Source organism: Dendrobates tinctorius, unplaced genomic scaffold, assembly GCF_039654945.1.
Source record: "Dendrobates tinctorius isolate UK_male_01 unplaced genomic scaffold, ASM3965494v1 ptg000047l, whole genome shotgun sequence".
NCBI lineage: Eukaryota > Metazoa > Chordata > Amphibia > Anura > Dendrobatidae > Dendrobates > Dendrobates tinctorius.
The window spans coordinates 3607655-3628859 of NW_027361715.1; the positions used below are offsets into that span (position 1 = coordinate 3607655).

The window sequence follows — 21205 nt, forward strand, 5'->3', positions numbered from 1 at the left end:
GACTGGTACTGCAAGTCTGCAAAATGTAGAAGTATATGTAAAAGAAAAAACAGGAAAATTGGGGAATTACTCTACGCCACTTCAAATAAATTAATGTAGACTAATCTAGACTCCTGAATATCTCAATTGATGGATAAAGAGTTACCACACTGAGCGACAGTGTGAAATGCCGAATCATTGAGAGAGTGGAATTAATGCTACCACATATGGCTTTGAAATCGCGCAATAACTGGTATACAAAATCTCACTCTGCTACCTTTTTTTCCATTTTCTTCACGCTGGGATCCAGCCAAGACGCGATATTGACAACGCTTCCTGTATCTGCTATGACACGTGACGTTTATAAGTAATGCCATGTAGATGAATGCTAAGACAATGGCGTCTTATCAGGCCGAGGCTTCTACTACACATGTGCAAGGTATTTAGGCGCATGAACCTCCTGTACTTTATCATAGTGATTCATCATTTCTGCAAAGTTCCAGGTGTAGCCCAAGCACAAGCCAAGTTTTATAGTGACCCAGTGTATCAGGGCTCATGTTTGGAGGCCTGGCATGTCCTTCAGCTGCCGAGTTAATTTCTAAATCATGGAAATTAGCCTCCCTCCAAGCTAATGACAATTAAGTAGTTAATGAAAGGACTATTAAGTATGTGCCAAATATACAGTGATAACTTGGAAATTAATACATCACTAATTAAAAAACAATTCTTTGGCAATTATATCACGTAGTGGGCAGTGTCTGTATTTTGCAATGTGAATATTAACACAGATTTCATTTAGCGGTATATGGAAAGAATGAAATTGTTCGTAATAAAATGATTTAAAGGGAACAAGACACTGAGAAAAACAGTTATGTCATTAACACTAAACGGCAGGGAAAATACAGGGGACGATTTATTATTTTCAGCCCGTTTTTCATTGGCGCCTTATTCTTCATTTAATAATGTGACATCTTAGGCTTACCACGGAGGAGAAAGCTGATAACAAGATGACACCACTGGCAGGTACGGCCGCAGTATCAACGGCCTGTTCGTTAACTCCTTCGGTACCGCCAGCTGTAATGTCGATACCTACTGCATTATCTACAACTACAGTACAATGCATCCCTAAAGTGCAGGAACAAGCTACCCAACCCTTGGTAGTTGAACCTGAACTGCTGATGGGTGTTACCTTGCAGCACGGATTTCCCCTACCCTGAGATTAGTCATCCCCGCATTTCACCATGCAAGCGACAAAAACCTGATGCTTAAGGCAATGCTAATCAGGAGGACTGAACTGAACTGTTACCCAGGAGGGTATGGGTACCGTTGTGCCCTCATTGTTTATTGGTTCTCAGTTTTTGCCCTGTTTGGCAGCAGTTTTATTGAAAATGAAGAACTCTGTGATCATGAACTTGGAGTGATCCAAAAACTGTCAGAGACACCGCACTGAACTTGCTCACTGAGCCAGTGCGCGTGTCCTGAGTAAAGCGAACAGTGCTCAAAGCTACCTGTGGAGCGGGCAGCAACCGAATAGATGCGTACTTCAGAACAGCAGGACCTGAAGCACGTGACTGCTGGGGGTGTGGCTTAAACTCCAGAGAGCTAGGAGCTGCAAGACAATTCCTAGCAGAGTAACTGCGAGACAAAGTTACCAAGGGGCATAGACAGTGAGAATAGTCAGGACGTAGCCAATGAGTCACACACAGAGATAGCTGCAAGGTACCAGAGGGGCGAGCAGAGAGTAGTCAGGTCACAGGCAATGAGTCATACACAGATAGTTGCAAGGTACAAGAGGGGCGAGCAGAGAGTAGTCAGGTCACAGGCAATGAGTCATACACAGATAATAACGCAGTACAAAAACAACAGGCAAACTCACAACGGGAAACAGAATCGGGTCAGAACCATATAAACAAGCTATAGCAACAAACAGGCACACGGGGGTCAACACACTAGGCCAAAGGCAAAAGTATAACTGGCAGGGATTGAAGCTACCCAGGGGTTTATGAAGCTCTCCCAGAACCAGAAAGAGGCCACAATCATTAACCCCAAGTGTGCAGGTCAAAACCTGCACAGAGCTCCAGACATTAACCCCCGGTGTGCAGCTCAAAAACCTGCACTGGGATCATGACAAAAACTTTTTCCTGTCTGTTGCGCATACAGATGCCCACTTCGGTGCCGTGTCCTTCAGGTCAGGGGCTCAGCCAATTCCCAGGCAAGATAGAGTACACCTTTCCTGCACTCCTCCAACATATGCCTTTCCTGAACGTCTCCTCACTAGCGCCTAGACTGAAGTACTTGTAGTTGTGAATGAAACTCAAATTCCTCCTTCCAGATGTTACTTGGAACTCCACTTGTATGGCAGACAGCTGTAGCCTGCTTTGGGGACTTCCTACTATCAGGTCCCGGCTCACACACATTGCTATTGTGCCCCCGAGTCTTAGGTGGGAATAAAGTGGTGACAACTTCTATTCCTCCGGTTTCTGCTGCAGGACCATCAGCATCCATACAACTTCAGATACCGGACTCCGAACCATGCGCTTTAACTTAAGGAAGGCTCTGCTCTCACCCTTGTCCTCAGTACTCTTCTCCCCACATTCCGCACTAATCTATCTTCCTTTTGAAGAATTAGGCATACTGCCCGTTCAACCGGTGCACGGCACCGGGGCCCAGAGCCTCCAGGGGGCCCTTCAAGGCGGCTAATGATGAGGGCAATCTGGCCACTTTCTCCTAGCCCGAGGCTCCGGGGGCCCCTGGTCAGATTGCCCTCATGTGTAGCGGTGGGCAGGGAGCGATCCAAGCAGCTCCGCTGCCTGCAAGAGAGAATAGCAGGAGTCGAGCTGCAAGGACCCGTCCTGCTTCCTGCCTGCCGCCTGCGCTTCCTGTCTGACACAGAGGAGCGCTGCTGAATGACGTCATCATTCAGCGGCCGCTGCTGTGTCAGAGCAAGGAAGCGCGGGCAATGCTGCAGACAGATGAGAGGAGAGAGGTGGTGTCTGTGTGTGTGTATATGTACAGTTGTGGCCAAAAGTATTGACCCCTGCAATTCTGTCAGATAATACTCAGTTTCTTCCTGAAAATGATTGCAAACACAAATTCTTTGGTATTATTATCTTCATTTAATTTGTCTTAAATGAAAAAACACAAAAAGAATTATCCTAAAGCCAAATTGGATATAATTCCACACCAAACATAAAAAAGAGGGTGGACAAAAGTATTGGCACTGTTCAAAAAATCATGTGATGCTTCTCTAATTTGTATAATTAACAGCACCTGTAATTTACCTGTGGCACCTAACAGGTGTTGGCAATAACTAAATCACACTTGCAGCCAGTTGACATGGATTAAAGTTGACTCAAGCTCTGTCCTGTGTCCTTGTGTGTACCACATTGAGCATGGAGAAAAGAAAGAAGACCAAAGAACTGTCTGAGGACTTGAGAAACCAAATTGTGAGGAAGCATGAGCAATCTCAAGGCTACAAGTCCATCTCTAAAGACCTGAATGTTCCTGTGTCTACCGTGCGCAGTGGCATCAAGAAGTTTAAAGCCCATGGCACTGTGGCTAACCTCCCTAGATGTGGACGGAAAATAAAAATTGACAAGAGATTTCAACGCAAGATTGTGCGGATGGTGGATAAAGAACCTCGACTAACATCCAAACAAGTTTAAGCTGCCCTGCAGTCCAAGGGTACAACAGTGTCAACCCGTACTATCCGTCGGCATCTGAATGAAAAGGGACTGTATGGTAGGAGACCCAGGAAGACCCCACTTCTTACCCCGAGACATAAAAAAGTCAGGCTGGAGTTTGCCAAAACTTACCTGAAAAAGCCTAAAACGTTTTGGAAGAATGTTCTCTGGTCAGATGAGACAAAAGTAGAGCTTTTTGGGCAAAGGCATCAACATAGAGTTTACAGGAGAAAAAAAGAGGCATTCAAAGAAAAGAACACGGTCCCTACAGTCAAACATGGCGGAGGTTCCCTGATGGTTTGGGGTTGCTTTGCTGCCTCTGGCACTGGACTGCTTGACCGTGTGCATGGCATTATGAAGTCTGAAGACTACCAACAAATTTTGCAGCATAATGTAGGGCCCAGTGTTGTGAGTTCATTTTCCCCTTCACCATTGAGGTCTGATGAACTCCCTCTTCTGGTGAAGGAAGGTAGTGAGGCTGATTACAAAGCACCTGAGCAGAATGATGATGACTGGGTGACTGGGATTGCTGACTGGATATAAGGCAGCCAACGCCCTTCTACCTTGCGGGTGATTACTCTGAGGGATTCTTGGAGACCAGTCTGATTCCTGCTCCTCAAAAGCTAAGTTTTCTGCTCTACTTTTTGCATTTGTGTTTTGGTTTTGTTTTGCCTTGTTTTTCTGGATTTCTGCTTTTCCCTGCTGGGTGAGCTGAATTCCTTTTTGCTCTGTCTTCAGATAATACCTGAGTACTGATATAGTCTTTTTGAAGCCTAGCGTCTTCAGGGCCTTTTTCCCTATCAGTCTGTTGGCTCTTGTTTTTGAGAGGGTTTTGGCGGATTGCAGACAGCAGCTTTTCTATTCTGTCCTATTTAGTTAGCTTGGGCCCCATCATTTGCTCAGCCTATCTTTCTATCTGTGTGAGTGTTTTTTCATCTTGCTTCACCGTCATTATATGTTGGGGGCTGCCAATTGCTTTGGGGTCTGCTCTAGGGCAGTTTAGATTTCCCTTTCTGTCTTTAGGCTATGTAGTTCTCCTGCTGTGATCGAGGGGTCTAGGGCACCGTAGGAACCCCCCACGGCTACTGCTAGTTGTTGTTGTTAGGTTCATGGGTCTGCAATCCGATAGCTGCCAACTTCTCTGGTTTTCTGGACTTAGCTAGTATTTCTGTTTTTACCTCCTGCGGTGACTCATTCATAACAGCCCAGTGTGAGAAAGCTGGGTCTCCCTCAGAGGTCATGTCCAGCATCTCTCACACCAGCAGCACAAGCGTCCTTCCACAGGCCAAGCGCTATTCCTCTGCACCTTCGGTGCTCTTCCTAAACAGCGCGTTCACCCTCCCTGTGACACACGTGTCTCGCCGCCAGGACAGACCATTTGGAAAATCACAGCACCCACCTGTGGACATTCATGCCTGTCACAAACAATACAGGATAGTTTCCTGAATATATTACAGTGCAAATTTCTGGACACCCATACCATTTATTGGTTATACCGGTCCCTGCATAAACTTAAGGTGTCAATCCCGTGGATCTTGTGATTTCCTACATGAATGGTGTCCTTTCATCCTCAGTAGCTGCTGCCTCTCAGATGTCTGTTTCTCCACATTATTAACGAATATACCCAGTACTGAATAGTGCCTACTCACGACAGCGGTTCTTTAATAATAATATACAGAATTTTCCATTACAGCTCCTCTCAGTTAAAACCAACTGTGAAAAAAATTCTGTTTCTGATGAAGGTCAATTGTATGACTGAAAACGTTTAAAGGAATGTACTCAACTGGATGCCTTTCACAATAAAGGAACTGTCAAACCAATTTTTCTTTTTGAGTGCCAAGTTTTTGTACTACATTACCAGATCCAAAGTGTCAAGTTATTGCTCTTATCTTATTTCCCCTGCTCCCCTGAGTATTTAGGGTTATTCTATTTATAAATCCCCGTATGGTACCAGAGATATGGGCATTTTTACTTAGTGTTAATTGTTATTGTCTTTACAAGGGGGCGTGGCTCACAGGGTTCTCCTGGGTGTGTCTTCAGGCTGGTCTGCATAATTACCCTGTGAGCCACGCCCATTTCATAAAGTCCATAACATTTGAAACCAATCGAAGACACCCATATCTCTGGAACCATATGTTCAGGGGAACAGCAGGATGACATATAGGGCAGACACTGGATACTTTTTGATCTGCTGACAGATCCTCTCTAACTCAAAATTTTTGGACTCTCAGTTGCAAGGATTCAGGAAAGACGGAAAAGGTTCATATGTAGGTGACAAGACGGTAAAAGAATCGTATAATTATTCATCATGGAGAGAAAAGGAGCATTAGATGTGATAGTAATAAGGCTGTGCTCACATCTGTCTCTGTCACAGAGTATGACACAAACACTTTAGCAGATCCCAATAGACCATAGTTACATGATGGATCCATCACTGCACTGTGGCTACCACTTATAACTATGCCTAAAAGTGGCATCCATCACAAATTCCAATAAACTTTACTTTAATAGAGCCCAAAATATCATGTGAACGAGGCCCAAAGGGGATGAACTATCTCCACTAATGAAGAGACCGCTGATCATTGATCTCTATGGAACAGCAGGTGTCAGTCTGTCATGAAGCTCAACGGTCAGGGTAAAAACTGTAAGCTGTCAGACTTTTTTTTATTTGTTTTTTTTTTTAAAAGCCAGAAGAGATGTTAATCAATTTCATGGAATTTGAATGATTGACCTAATGCTTCACATACTCTTGTACCACAAGTTCCTTTAGCGTAGGGATTTCATAGTCAAAAGTTCTTCTCACCTTCATCTCATTTATCTGCAACTTTTCCCGTAAAGTCATGTATTCCTTGCCTGTTTTGAAGGACAAAGAAACCAACGCGTCTAGTAACGGCACATAGTATCTGTGTGTTGTGTGCTTCTCTAGAAGTTCCACCGCTTTCATGCCAACCTCATAAGCCATTTCTGATTCATTCATATCTCTGTGGCATATAACTAGTGCACACAAAGATGGCACCATCAATGTAGGGCAATGTTCTACCAACTTTTCTTGAAGATAGATAACTTGCTGAAAGATCCTCATAGCTGCACCGTACTGTCCTCCTCGTATGCAGCAGTATCCTTCTTCCAGCTCCGGCTCAATGAAAAATGTAATAAATTTCTGTGACTTTCTTACACATCTTATGGGATATATTTCTCCAAGATAGTCTTGAAGGGCCATCATCCTCTTCCTGATCATCTCTTCAGTTAGATTTCCCATCAGGAGTTTCTTAGGAAACACTACATCCTCCATTTCCTCCTTAAAGTCTTTTAGCAAATTCCGGTGAAAACGTTCGAAGTCAGAATACCTTCTCTCGATGAAGACTTTCTTTCCATCAAAACTTCCGGTTTTGATTATTACTATCTGGTACATCTGTAAAAAAATATATGGAATATAGCAATAAAAAGGGCAAATCTAAGAAACAAAACATCAGCAAATCAGTATTATGGATTAATGATCCTGCAATCTAGCATGGATCCTGAGGAACAGACAGAAGCCTTTTAGAGACGCGTCTGCCTTTTCTTTTCCAACCTACTTTGTGCTCATTGAACTCTATGTAGTGAATTAATGAATCATATGGTCATTGGGTCTCCACCCAAAGCTTAGCAGACCTAGGTCAGCTCTGTCAGTGACTAATGCCCCTGTTCATCTGTGTGATTAGGGATCCTATGAATTACTCAGTTTCAATGGAAAATTGCAAAATAAAAGCAATTGGATAAAATTTGAATGACTTGACAAAAATATTTGTCGTTAAAGTCCAAAACCAACCTAAAGAGCTATAAGGGTAAATTACAAAAAATTGTACACATCACCCTTAATAGAATTAAAATAATAAAACAAAAAAGTTAAAAAACGTGATAAATAATGGTAAATGACGCATTTAGCGAATAAACACTCTTTTTGATAAGGGGTTAAAACTGGTCTCAACTTGCTAAAAATCTCTCCTACACTCATCTCCTGTTTCATTGTCATGAAGAACTGCGTGATCGAGTAGGTTGTCAATAAAAAAAGGTGGAAATACAGTTCGGAGCTCTAAGTCGTGGCTATAAAAAGAAGTTGTCCATTGTACTTTCTACTTACAGGGGCTCTTATATAAGCAAGTGACAATTGCTATCATTATTCATTTTGAAGGAGTCTGTCAAAACAGCAGGCAACAATGAACTAACCTTCAGATTGCCATCCAACATCGCGTGCAACATCAGGAGACAGATCAGGTGTTAATTTGATATTTCTCTGTATTTTTATCTCTGGTTAGACATTGCAGTGATGTGATTGTAAGAAGTAACAGGGGCAAGGACGTCATATAAAAATATGGCATATTTATACAAGTACATACCATTTAGAGAGATTGTGTTATCAGAATCAGACCAAACATTTAAATCAGGTTTATTATGTTAATATTAACTATATATCGTAAGGTCGCTACTCTATATATAGTTAATGGGAGGTATGTATCACAGAGGTGTTTGTCATCTGTGATGTGAACCTGGACAATTGCTCTAGTGCACATAGTACTACAAGGGTTGTTGGGTGCATCTGGGCCAGGTTTTAAGGGCAGCCTGAGAGATGGGTGGGTCTGGCTGCCCACATACCCCACTTCTGCGTGTGGCTCAGATGTTAAAATGGGGTCTATTGTTTGACACTCGGTCTGTGTGTATGGAGGAACAAGGCTTTCGGTGTGTTATCTTCAGGCTGAGCTGTTATACTGGATGCCATCCAGCCTGTGTGACCAGGACTGGCTCTAAAGAGGCAAGGACTATTTATTTCGTTTGGCCTGCACTGAAATGCTGTTTGCTTTTCCTTTGCTGGTGGCTGGTTTATGACGCACCAATAAACCAGCATGGACATTTAAATGGAAATGCTTTCTGTGTTGCCTCACGATGCTCCTGAGTAGTAGTCCCATTATATATATATATATGTGTATATAAGGTTACGAATAACAGAATATTATGGGTAGATGGTTGACCCAGCTTAGGGGAAGGAATTTTTTCCCTATGGAGAAAATTGGTCTCTACTCTGTGGGTTTTTTGCCTTCCCCAGAATCAACAATGCAGAACAGCTGCACTAAAAATAGGCTGAACTAGATGGACATAAGGTCTTCCTTCAGCCTTCAAAACTATGTTACTATGTTATGTTACTATTTTGTCAATATTTTTTCCTTATCACAGTCATTATTAAAAAAAAAAATTGAAATCTTGCAATTTTCTTACTTGTCATTGTGTCTTTTTTTAGACTGATACCTCCTGTTTTTCAAGAAATCTACACTTACATTGTGTACAGTATATTAGTCACAATGTACAGACTCTAGCTCTCTATTTTGTATTGAAGCATCTAATGAATGTGTGCAGAGGTGGTTGTGAAGGGAACGGGGGCATTGGAGCTATGACATCTACTGTGATTAGTGGATCACCTGTGTATAGGCGTGTCGCCTGTCATTGAAATCCTGCCTCTGATGATAAGGAGCCTGCTGAAGACTCCTCAAGGAAGGACAGGAAGTAGGAGTCTAAAAAGTCTCAGTGTCGAGTGTGAAAATTGCAAGATTACAATTTAGTTTTGTTTTTCTTATAAAAATAGTGATGTGAAAAAAAAAACATTGTCCAACTTTTTTTTTTTAAATACACATAATGCAAAAACGTAATATAAACGAAAGTTCATTTTCTGATCACACATTCCCTTTGTGTTAAGAGCCTTCCACCTGAAACAGCCTGGATATCACACAATTATCACAATAGATTGCCTTACCACAAATTTGGAGAGAAAATCCTCATCTATGCGGGTGGACTGGATCCGAAAAAGGAGTTTAACTGGTTTTCCTTTGGATTTCTCTTCCTTCCAGTAAAGCTGAAGTTCTCTTGTAGTCATAAGGTGATGGTGACATGTAGATCTGTTACCTAGTGATTAAAAAATAAAATAGGGTAATTTAATCCAGATATCTTGCTAGGTTACATTGTCTCTATTTGTTCGGTTTCTACACTAAGCCTGGAGAATTATGGGTAGGCAACTTGTGTTGTTGGGCAATTCTACAAGGTGGGCCATTTTTATGGATACACATGGGTGGGCCATTTATAAAGTTGCATCCAAAATGGTTGACTTCAAAATGGCCGCCATGGTCACCACCCATCTTGTAAAGTTCCCCCCTTCCCATATAGTAATGTGTCACAAACAGGAAGTTGATATCACCAACCATTCCCATTTTATTTAGGTGTATCCATATACATGGCCCACCCAGGTTATCCATATAAATGGCCCACCCTGTACATGAAATTGAAGATTATGCACTTCTATCAATTTTTGGTATTAACTTGGTTACTCCCCATGTGGTAGGATTATTGGACACTTCATGTCATTCCTATATAGTGGGTATTGTTCTGGGCAGTCAGATGTTTAGTCCTGTGTTACATTGTCGTATTTTAGTCGTGTGTTTTTAACCCTTTTTGTGTTGATCCAATAAAGATTATATTCTACTTGATAAGTATACTCATCATGTAGATTTCATATAGTTGTCTGTAGTAGTTTTTTATTATAGTCTGGCTATTTTTTCTTGGGGGGGAGAGTTACCTGACAAACTCATTTGCAATGTCATATGACATTGGCTGTATGTTCAGGGTCCTTGTCCCGCTGCAGAATAAATTTGGAGCCAATCAGATGCCTCCTTAATGATATTTCATGATGGAAATGTATCTGCCTGTATTTCTCAGTATTGAGGACAACATTACTCCTCACCAAAACTCAAAACGCAGCCCCAAACTTGCAGGAGGCCTCCATCGCTCTTCATTGTTGTCTGCGGACACTCCTCAATATTTTGCTGCTCTCTAGCCCTTTGGCAAACAAACTTCCTTTTGTTATAGCCAAATATTTCAAATTTTTTGACTCATCAGCACCTGCTGACCCTTTTCTACTCCCTTGTTCCAATGTTTTTGTGCATAGTTGAGTGATTTGGCCTTGTTTCGATGTTGAAGATTTTTTTGGGCAATAATTTTTCCATGAAGACCACTTCAGACCAGGTATCTCTGAACAATATTTGGGTGTGGCTAGGTCCCACTGGTCGCTGCCAGTTTTGAGATGATGGCACTGCTGGACAACTTTCAATTTCAATGGGAAGTAAGCATGATGTGTCTTTCATCTACCGATCAATCCTTGGTCCTCAACTTTGCCCATTTCTTGGTTCCCTCAATGCTGAGGAATACAAGAAGTTGCTTATTTATCATACAATACCATCATGGAGGCATCTGAATGGAGGCACTGGTTTCAGCCAGTTGTGAGCTGATGGCACTGCTGGACATCTTTCGATTTCAAAGGGAAGTTAGCATGATGTTTCTTTCATCTACCCATCAATCCTTTGTCCTTAACTTTGCCCATTTCTTGGTTCCCTCAATGCTGAGCAATACGAGATGTTGCTTATTTATCATACAATACCATCATGGAGGCACATGAATGGCTACAAATTTATTCTGCAACAGAAATATGACCCAAATTAACCCATACAGCAAATGTAATTAATAATTAGTAACAGTGTAAAGAAGAACAAAGAATCCTGGAAGTGATGATATGGCCTCAACAGAGCCCTGATCTCAACATCAACGAGTCTGTCGGGATTACATGAAGACACAGAAGGATTTGCGCAAGTGACATTCACAGATGATCTGTGGTCAGTTCTTCAGGATATTTAGAGAAAACTCCCTGCCGTGTTTCTTCAAAAACTGTGTGTAAGTGTACCTAGAAGAACTGAAGCTTTGACGCTTCAGGTGGGTATATTTCTCAGTATATGGCAGATGTATTTATCTACTAAATATATTTGTCAGCCTGAATTGGTTAAAACCTTCATACCGTACTGATGATATAATTAAAGCTAAATGCTGGTAGACCAGACATATATATTGAGAACTGTTCTTGCAGATTATATTTAGCAATTTGATGAACCTCAGACTCCTGGAGGAGGTCTTATTGCTCTCTAGAGTTGTCACAATATATAGATTACTAACATTCTTCGAATTGGTGGAATAGGACACTCTATTGTAAGAGTAATTCTGTTTTTTTCTATAAACTAGCAGTATACAATTTTCAGTTACACAAACTTTTTAAAATTTGTTGCTTGTAGAAATTTTCAGTTTACTTCAAGAAAATAAAAACCTGTTCTGGGCATGTGGTGAACATAAAGTTAAAGGGAATATCCGGGACATAAAAAAGGGTATGTAGTTGCTAACAGAGGCAATTACCTGTCTGTTGTATTCCCCACTGGTCGTTGACCACTCCTGCCAGAAATTCAGCTACTCCCTGTTAACAGAGTAGTTGATTCTCTTCCTGTTGACAGGATAGGATCACAGTTGTCATGCTGATTGACAGCTGCTTCCCCCATTTAGGCAGTGGAAGCAGGCTATCTATCAGCATGACAGCAGTAGTCCCGCCCTGTCAACAGGAAGAGAAACCACTGCTCTGTTGACAGGGAGTAGCTGAATCCCTGGCAGGAGAGGTGTCGCGATCCATGCTTGGATTTGTGGCAGCTCTTGATTCCTCTCAGTTTAAAACATTTTTCCTTTTGGACCATCAGAGGGTTAATGTCAGTTTTTCCCCCGCTGGCAATCTGGTATTACTGCAGTGCTGCTGGGTCAGCTGATGCAGGTGGTGACCACTCTCACCATCCTACCATCCTTTAAAAGGTCACCTGATGCATCAGCTGACTGTTGGTGATACAGTTCCTTTCTGGAGACCAGCCTAGCAAGAGTAGAGAAGTACGGCTGATTAGGGCGCTCAGACCAAGACAGACACTTGTTTTGGATGGAAAAGAAACTTCTTTACTTGGTCATTATGTCCTCACAAAGCTTTTCACCTTCTGGGTGAGCGGCTTGGTGCAGCACGGACCCAGCAGGCTTCCAACCATCCTGCAAGACCTGAAAGACAGAGGACCTGTGGTGACATCAGCATCAGATGACGCCCGTTGTGACCAGCTAACCTTGGAACCTGGAAGCCAGGATGACGAATGGTGCACGATAAGCACTGCAGGCTCTGCAAACGAGGTTATGCCGGCAGCATAACCACCGTAGGTTAGTGTACTTTGTTCCTAACCTACTCTCTTTGACCACCGGGTATCACACCAGGAGCGCCCCCTCCTCTCTCCTATTTTGTTTCCAGCCTAGCAAGAGTAGCTCTCTGGTGTCAGCCACATCTGGTGTTTGGCGTCCAGTTGTTATTGTTATCAGCGGTGTGGAGCTTAGCAGTGGTATACACAAGCTAAGTGTAGTGTTTTTTTTACCTTGTCCCTTTGGCGTTTGTCACTGCCCCCTTGTGTGTATTATTATGTAGTGACTGGGTTATCACCCTACGCCAGCCACTGCACTAGCCAGGGCAGTTTAAGTGACAGTGAGGGACAAGGTATCCTGATGGCGGTGGGGGGAAGGACCCGCATAGGGCATTAGGTGAGTGCAGGGACAGGCTCAGGTTGGAGGTCAGGTGGTGACCATCTGTCATTCCCTATTGGTAGGGCCTTCCTCTCCCTTTTTCCAACTCCGTTGTGTGTGTTGTGCCGATAGCTGACCGACCATCTGTTGGGTCGAGTCACCCCGTGACAAGCAGTCAATGACCGGCACTGGGTACAACAGACAGGTAATTGCCTCTGTTAGCAACTACATGCCCTAAACTACATGCCTTTCTAAAGTCCTGGATATCTGCTTTAAGAAAGAGTTTCAATAATTTTACTGTTAAAGAAATGATCTCATGGAGTGTTTTTTACACTGGAAAAATCAGCTGTGGCAAAAATCTGAAAGTGATCCCACTTAATGGGGTTAATCCTTGTGGCTTTGGACTGTGTTTTTCAGGTAGAACCTCTGCATTTCAAAACAGTGAAGGAACACTAGGATGCTGTAAAACAATAGAAGACTGTTTATATGGTCTTTTTACATGAAAAAGATCTCTGTATGAGTAATGAGTATACCCTGACTGCCCAATATTGGTCTATTACATTACCAGACCAGATTTTTATATTCCGGGAGTAAAGAATGAAGGTTCCTATTTTTTTGGGGGGGGCTGTAACTGGAATGCACTGTAATTTTTACAAATTTTGACAATTTTTGATCATCAAAAATATTAGAGAATACTAAATGAACCAACTGTAGAATAAAAACAGTATTATCATAACGGAGAAGGTTGCTAGATGAAATCATTCACCTGAGGGGTTGTCACTTTGTGGATTGTCCATATCTGCTCCATTTCTTTCTGTCTGAGAACATTCAGCTTGTTCTGGTAAGGTCGGAGAGTCACTTATTACATGGATATCCTCCCGGGAGCTTTCATCATTCATGTTGTCCCTGTATGAATCCCTCATATCGGAATGGCTTCCACTTTGTGGTCTCCTCGTCTTATCTGTTACACTTGCTTCCTCCTCGGAATGTTCTTCTGGTAAGGTTGATAGACCACATGTTCCAACATTTTCCTGGGATCGTTCATTCATATTTTCCTTAACTAAGTAAGACAGAATAACTTTAAATATGGAATGGCTAATATTATGTGACCATATCCATCAGAAAGCAAACTCCTGGGTTGTAATACCAGTAATGTTGTCTAATGTCTGGGACGTGGAACGATCCCAGTGCTGCAAGAATGGCAGGTGGATACGTGTCCGCCTGTGAGCAGGGTCGTCAAATTCTGTGTATTTTCAACCCTGCTCACTATTAGATTGTATGTTAAAGGTCCTGAATCATCAATCAGTTAAAGGAAAGTAGAAGAACCAAGTGTTTACTGTGTGAGATTTATGATCTATAACCTTTATCACTGGTTTTGCCACCTCTGTTGCTTCCTCAGGAGTTTTATTGACATACTCATCCCCCAGCTCTCTCTCAGTATAATATACTGACAAACTCAAGTAAAATTCTGGGACCGTAAAGAGAATCTGTCAACAGGTTTTTGCTATCCCATCTGAGAGCAGGAAAATGTAGAGGTAGAGACCCTGATTCCAGTGATGTTTCACTTTCTGCGCTGCTTGCTGTTGTTTTGATACAATCACTGTGTTCTTTGAATGCTGAAGTCTATATTACCCTGCCCACACCACTGATTGGCAGCTTTCTGTGTACAATGTGCATAGGCAGAAAGCTGCTAATCAGTGGTGGGGGCGGGGTTATACGGAGCTAAAGAATATGGTGGTCCATGTGATGAATGTGTCATTTTCTGGGCTACTTTGTTAAGTTTTGATAAAATCACTGTTATAACAACACAAGATTATCACTAGAGGACTAGTAAACCTACTGCAAGGTAATCCTCCATACTCATGAGGTCTGTATAACCCCGCTCCATCACTGATTGGCTACTTTCCGCCTATGCATAGTACAAACAGAAAGCGGCCAATCAGTGGTGTGGGCGGGGTTATACACAGCTCAGCATTCAGAGAACTGCTAGATCTGCAACAGAAATTTAAAAAAAAAACTACAGCAATTAGCCCAGTAAGTTATACATTGCTGGAATCAGGCTCTCTGCCCCTGCATCATCTTGCGGTAGCAAAAACAATGTGACAGATTCTCATCAACAGAATGTTGCCAACAATGCAAAGGGCACTTTGAAGGACGCGTGTGGGGGGGATGCGGCAACAAGTGTTCTATCTCCTTATCCTCTCCAAATACTCCCTATTTTTTTGTCTCTTTTTGGTGCGTTATGTCGTAAATAAAGTTTTTTCGTTTTTGATACTTTTTGGCATTTGACAAAACTTTATGTGCAGATTACATCTTTTCTCGCTACGTGTCTGCAGCAGTAACGCACGAAAAATGTATATCCATTTTTTACCTGCGGATTTTTTGCATCTAATGCAAGTCAATGGGGAAAATCCACACATAAAACTCAGCGCACCCACAAGAGAAACTGATTTGATGCAGATATAGAACATGCAAAAAAAAAAAAAAAAGCACAACGGGCACTAGATTTCTATAAATCCCATCCACTTTGCTGGAAACTGTAAGATGCTGCGTTTTTTGCTCAGCACCGCAAACTCAGTGGGAACTTAACCTGTGACCTGATGTAGTCACATTGTGCCATTTTACAATAGTATCAGAGTATTTTCAAACTAAATAATTTATTTTTTTTTGTAAAATAAACAGTTAATGCATAAATCTCACTAGAATTTGCCCAAATATTGCAAAAAAAAACCCAAAATCACAATATAACGACACAGATATAGAGTACTGACTAATATATATATATATATATATATATATATGTATACGGAGTAATATAACAATATATTATATTCATTTGTACCATATTACTTCTCTCTCATTATCAGTGGCCGATGGACGTCAATGTCCATAGACAGTGACCTGAGGTGTGCCAGAATAGTTTTCTGTCTCTCCTCCCCCTAAAAATAAATGGCTGGTGTTACCCCACTAAAGAAGGGATTGTCATTATCCATTAAGGCGTCTGTCCCTTTTGTATCTGAATACTAAGTTCCAATAAAAATAAAAAAAAGTTGTAAAGCTTTATTTGCAAGAGGGTCACAGAATCGAGATCCAGTCCAATAAAAATAAAAATAAAAAAGTTGTAAAGCTTTATTTGCAAGAATGTCACAGAATCAAGATCCAGTCCAATAAAAATAAAAATAAAAAAGTTGTAAAGCTTTATTTGCAAGAAGGTCACAGAATCAAGATCCAGTCCAATAAAAATAAAAATAAAAAAGTTGTAAAGCTTTATTTGCAAGAAGGTCACAGAATCAAGATCCAGTCCAATAAAAATAAAAAAGTTGTAAAGCTTTATTTGCAAGAAGGTCACAGAATCAAGATCCAGTCCAATAAAAATAAAAAAGTTGTAAAGCTTTATTTGCAAGAGGGTCACAAAATCGAGATCCAACTTGTAACTTACAAGGCGTTATCATTTAATTGTGGTTGTTAAAATAGTATCAGACAATACTGGACCCCCAAAAATGTGGGCAGCCACAATATATGGTATTTGCTGTTCCATCCATGATTTGAAAGCTATTAAGCAGACCAAGAGGTAAGGGGGCCACTACCACCTCCAAAGATGGGGAATTGTGCATTATGATGAGCCTTTGTACTGCACAGTGCACCCATTTACTGCTCTTGCTCTGGGTCCACCAGTGAAACAGGCAGTAAGCCTCACAAATCCATAGTACTGGTAATATAGTTCTCCGCTCACCAGATTACGACACAGATTACTGGGACATATACAGTTACAGTTATTATTGCACATACCTTTCGTTACGTAAAATGCACAGAAATATTCCTACGTGATCACCAACTCTCCGATGTCACATTGCTCGGCGTGTCACCTCCGGGAGGGAAGAGGCCAGAGAGTATTTTGGCTGCAGACTTAAACTCTACAAAGAAGGAAGTGATAGTGGTTGTTCCCTTTTGTTTCGCCTGGGTGGGTGTTTACACCCAGCAGCTACGCCTCGTACAAGTGCTGCCTGCCAGCTGCCACAAGCCATTGTGTAAAACTTCAAAATTTCCATTGTGTAAAGCTGTGAAATGCAACAATTATAGGAAACTGCAGCAGTATATGTAAGGATCATTTGAAGCATTCAGAGCCTTCATCTGCAATATTTTTCCAGTAAAATGGCAATCAACATAGCAAAAAATAGATGGACCCCATTACCCCATTATTGCCCCCAGACAGTGTCGTGTATTTATTTTATTATGCCTTGCTTATATAGCGCCATCATATTCCACAGCACTTTACATACATTGACATCACTGTCCCCATTGGGGCTCACAATCTAGATCCCCTACCAGTATGCCTTCGGAGTTTAGGAGGAAACCGGAGTACCCCGAGGAAACCCACAAAAATAAGTGGAGAACATACAAACTCCTTCCAGATGTTGTCTTTGGTGGGACATGAACCCAGTACCCCAGCGCTGCAAGGCTGCAATGCTAACCACTGAGCCACTGGAAAAAGAAAGGCAAGATCCAAATTTGGCCTCTCACTTTCCATCAATCAAAGCATTGAGTTCCCCTGAATGTGTTGTTTAGTCCAATGTGGTGGCTCCCTGTTAAACCCCTTAGATGTCAATGTACACTGTGGCATGAAATGGGTTAAACCAATGCGACCAGCATTAGCGCCAATTGCAACTGTAAGGCCGGGATCACACATGCAAGGAATATGGCCGAGTCTCGCATATTAATATCCAGCACTGCCGCCGGCACTCAGGAGCGGAGAGTGCGGCTGCATGTATTTCTATACAGCGGCACGCTCCAATCCGGGTGCTGGCGGCAGTGCCGGATATTAATATACCAGACTTGGTCGTATTCCTCGCATGTGTGATCCCGGCCTTACTGGCAAGTTTCTGCTGTATAAATCAGATTGTACGCATTAGATTTGGGGCAGGCACAGTAGATGAGCCCGCTCCATACAAATCGCCCTATCTTACGCCATGTACAGCCAATGTCGGGAGACGTGGTCAGATGCCAGATACTATCATTGCGCCACGTGGCATGTTGCATTTGAAGCTACGCCACTGCCCATATTAGCGTCAATCATCACTTACTGTAGGTCCAGCATGGCCATCATCATTGTACAAAAGAAATGAAGAACACAAACATGTACAGGGCATAAAATAATCAATTAGTATTTTTTATGGCTCCTGCAGAACATCTTCACTGCAATCTATATACTGAAATTCTGATACATGTGGCATTAACAATGTGACAAACCTAAATGTTCGATAGAATGGTCCTTGAGCGGAAAACAAGAATCCAGCGCAGATACAGGTTGTCAAAAAACTATACTTCTATTATGTGGATGGCTGAATTATTGCCATAGATGGTTGTTATAAGTCATTGCAGTATACTGTAGATCATCTCGTTAAGCTCTTTAATGCTCTTTTACTTCTCCATAAGGGTTAAGCAATAAATAAACATGTCGGAAACGATCCAACACAATGGGAGTATTTGACATAGCAAACAGAAGAACTGAAGCGAAGGCTAAGACTAGGTGCACACAGAGTATTTTTTAGGAGTCTTATCAAGTAGGTCAACTCTAAAACACGCTGGAAAAATTCTTCAAAAATGTTCCACTTTTCCTACTCATTTCTATTTTAAAAAATCTCGATGGTCATATATACAGTGCGGCCATATATTCAGTCTTTTGAGAGTTTGTCTTTATGCACTTTAGGTTTTAAAAACATCTGATGGGGAAAAAAGAAAGTGCATGAAACTTCTTTTGAAGTGCCTCTTGCAGGACAAAATGCTCCAAACTAGGTCCTGTCCAATCACAAAACTGAAAAAAAAATCTTCGAAATTGCTTGAAAAACACTTCAAAAGCCCTCCAGGAAATGTGAAAATCCTCCAAAAAATCTCCAAGGAAAGAGAGTATCAGAAGTGTTTTCCACTAGAAAGCTCTGTATTTTTGACCGCCTAGAAAAACGCGAAACACTCTGTGTGCAGATACCCTTAAGTGACTAGATACGCAGGACACCTATTGTGCTGGATGCCAGAATGTGCAAATATCTGCCTCTAAAAGCTTTATTTATGGAGCCACAAAATATGCGGCGTGTGTATTACCGAACTCTACGTGCTACCTTACCAGTTCATTTGCCAAGTCCTTGAGCCCCAAAACCCCATGCACACATTGCATATCAATTGTGGTTTTGCTACTACTTTCATTTTTACCAACCAATCAGCAGACACAGTTATATACCCACATAGCATAATTGCTGTAAATTTTCTACTGCCGATGGCATGCTGGAATCAAGTGCTCCTGATTTATGTAGTAGTGCAAATCTGTGAATCTGGAGGGTCTGACGAATTGTGCACTGCGCCAGAAATCTCATGCCAGTCAGGCTCTGGAACACCATAGCTAGCAGAACTTCAACGGGCACTCCGGTGAGACAGTGTGTGTGCGGAGCGCCGTGTGCCCGGCTGTGCAGAGCGCGGTGCTCGCGTGGAGGCGCGGGGGCTGGGTGCAGGATCCTGAGGTGTGTTCCCCAAGGCTGAAAGATGTGCAGCAGCACCCGTGTTGGTCAGAGTACTCCGGGTGAGAGTTGGTTGGGAAAAGCTCCCGGCCGCAGAGCACAGATCTGGGACAGCTGTGTGAGAGACTTACTACATGAGAGGTTTACTGGTATCTGTGGACACGCAGAGCAGCACAAACCGAGCAGAGCCGTGCAGTGGAGCCATTCAGGTAACGGCAGCTGCTCAGAGAGAGACACGTGCGCTCCGTGACTGTGAGTATAGCGCACGTGCCACATAGAGAAAGCCGAGTACTGGACAGACATTTGCGGCCTACCTTGCCAGTTGACACTTGCCAGTCAACATTAGACTCTGTCAGTGCTGTGACTCTATTTGCTTTTGCCGCACCAACTTATGGACTAGGGGCTCAGTGGAAGGTGCCGGAGACCGACCGCTCCTGCCAGAAGACGGACCGTTGTTTGCAGGACCCCACTGGAACAGCACCGCACCAGCCGTTGTTGGCGCCACTGCCTTCAAAGCTTCAGTTGTGGACTGGGAAGCCTCTGACACATGAGTGATTTAAAGAACTGCCTCTTGTTTATTGCTCATTGACTTTGCCTATTGCTTGCCATTGAACTGTTTAATACTCTTTTAACCATTTATCTCCCTGCGAGGAGTTAACCCATGTTAAATTAAAACTGTTAAATTTGTTAACCTTTGCTCTGCCTTCTGTCTGTCACTGCATCCCGCAACCTGCTTACAAGTTTACACGCTGCTTATCTGCTGAGTTCAGCGTTGCTGGGGCTGGGGAGGTGAGTAACAGCTCAGCTTGTTATTTTAAATCTATGTAAGAATTTGGGGAACAAAAAGGTTTTTCCTAAACAACAAATGAAACCAACTGTAGTAATCACAGCGAGGAGGTGATTCAGCAGAGTATGAGAGGTAAAGTATGTAGAAGTACGTAACAAAGGAAGCGTGTATAAGACCTAGGAGGGGCTAGACACGTTACCACTCCGTCCTGCTAACTATTCGCTTCATTTACACTCAGATGGAAAGTCACACAGTAGCCGATCAGCATCTTTAGAGAGAAAGTTGGAGCCTTCTGGACGTGTGCTGGTATGTGAAATGTATTATATCGCTGTAAGATCAGATCATCTACACTGTAATGTGTGTGATAGCTGCCGTTACAGCAAACGTGTAGAGATACCAGGAATTTGTGGTATTCTGCCTGTTGGGCTGAAATGTCACTTGTATCAGAGCAGGGTACATCTCCATTTTTGTTGTTGCTATATCATATCTGCATTATAGAGTATGTAATTACAATAATAAATGTAATATATGTAATTGATGGGAGGCAAGTCTGAAGATGCTGCAGAAAATGCTAACACATTTAGGCCACATAGGCTGCTCACAGCAACACAAGTGTGGCGCCCCTGAGGCTCAGTCGCCACAGAGGTACTGCACCTTCTCCTAAGGTGTGGTGCCCCACCATCCAGGTAAGGTGGGAACTTTTGACCACGCTCCAACACTCGCACCCCACACAACAGGGTAGTTCAGTAAACCCACATTGTGGCTCTTTGCTTAGAGTGTAGCAGAGCACCTTTGGTGGCTCCCTGCTTGGAACA

The 21205-nt window shown here is 42.4% G+C and overlaps 2 protein-coding genes across 2 annotated transcripts in view; one reads left to right on the top strand and one right to left on the bottom strand.

Moving 5' to 3' along the window:
* Nucleotides 1-6305: 6305 nt before the first annotated feature.
* On the bottom strand, nucleotides 6306-17008 carry SNX20 (sorting nexin 20). The gene is made up of 4 exons (XM_073576180.1): nucleotides 16887-17008; nucleotides 13864-14157; nucleotides 9445-9593; nucleotides 6306-7074 (listed from the first exon to the last, which is right to left on the bottom strand). The coding sequence occupies exons 2-4, from the start codon at nucleotides 14144-14146 to the stop codon at nucleotides 6394-6396; spliced, it is 1113 nt and encodes a 370-aa protein (XP_073432281.1). The 5' UTR covers nucleotides 14147-14157; nucleotides 16887-17008; the 3' UTR covers nucleotides 6306-6393.
* A 3573-nt stretch (nucleotides 17009-20581) lies between these two features.
* Nucleotides 20582-21205, top strand: part of NOD2 (nucleotide binding oligomerization domain containing 2) — a 45023-nt gene continuing 44399 nt past the window's right edge. The window contains exon 1 of the mRNA XM_073576181.1: nucleotides 20582-20696. The gene's annotated coding sequence lies outside the window, so the exon portion shown is untranslated. The remainder of the gene's footprint in view (nucleotides 20697-21205) is intronic.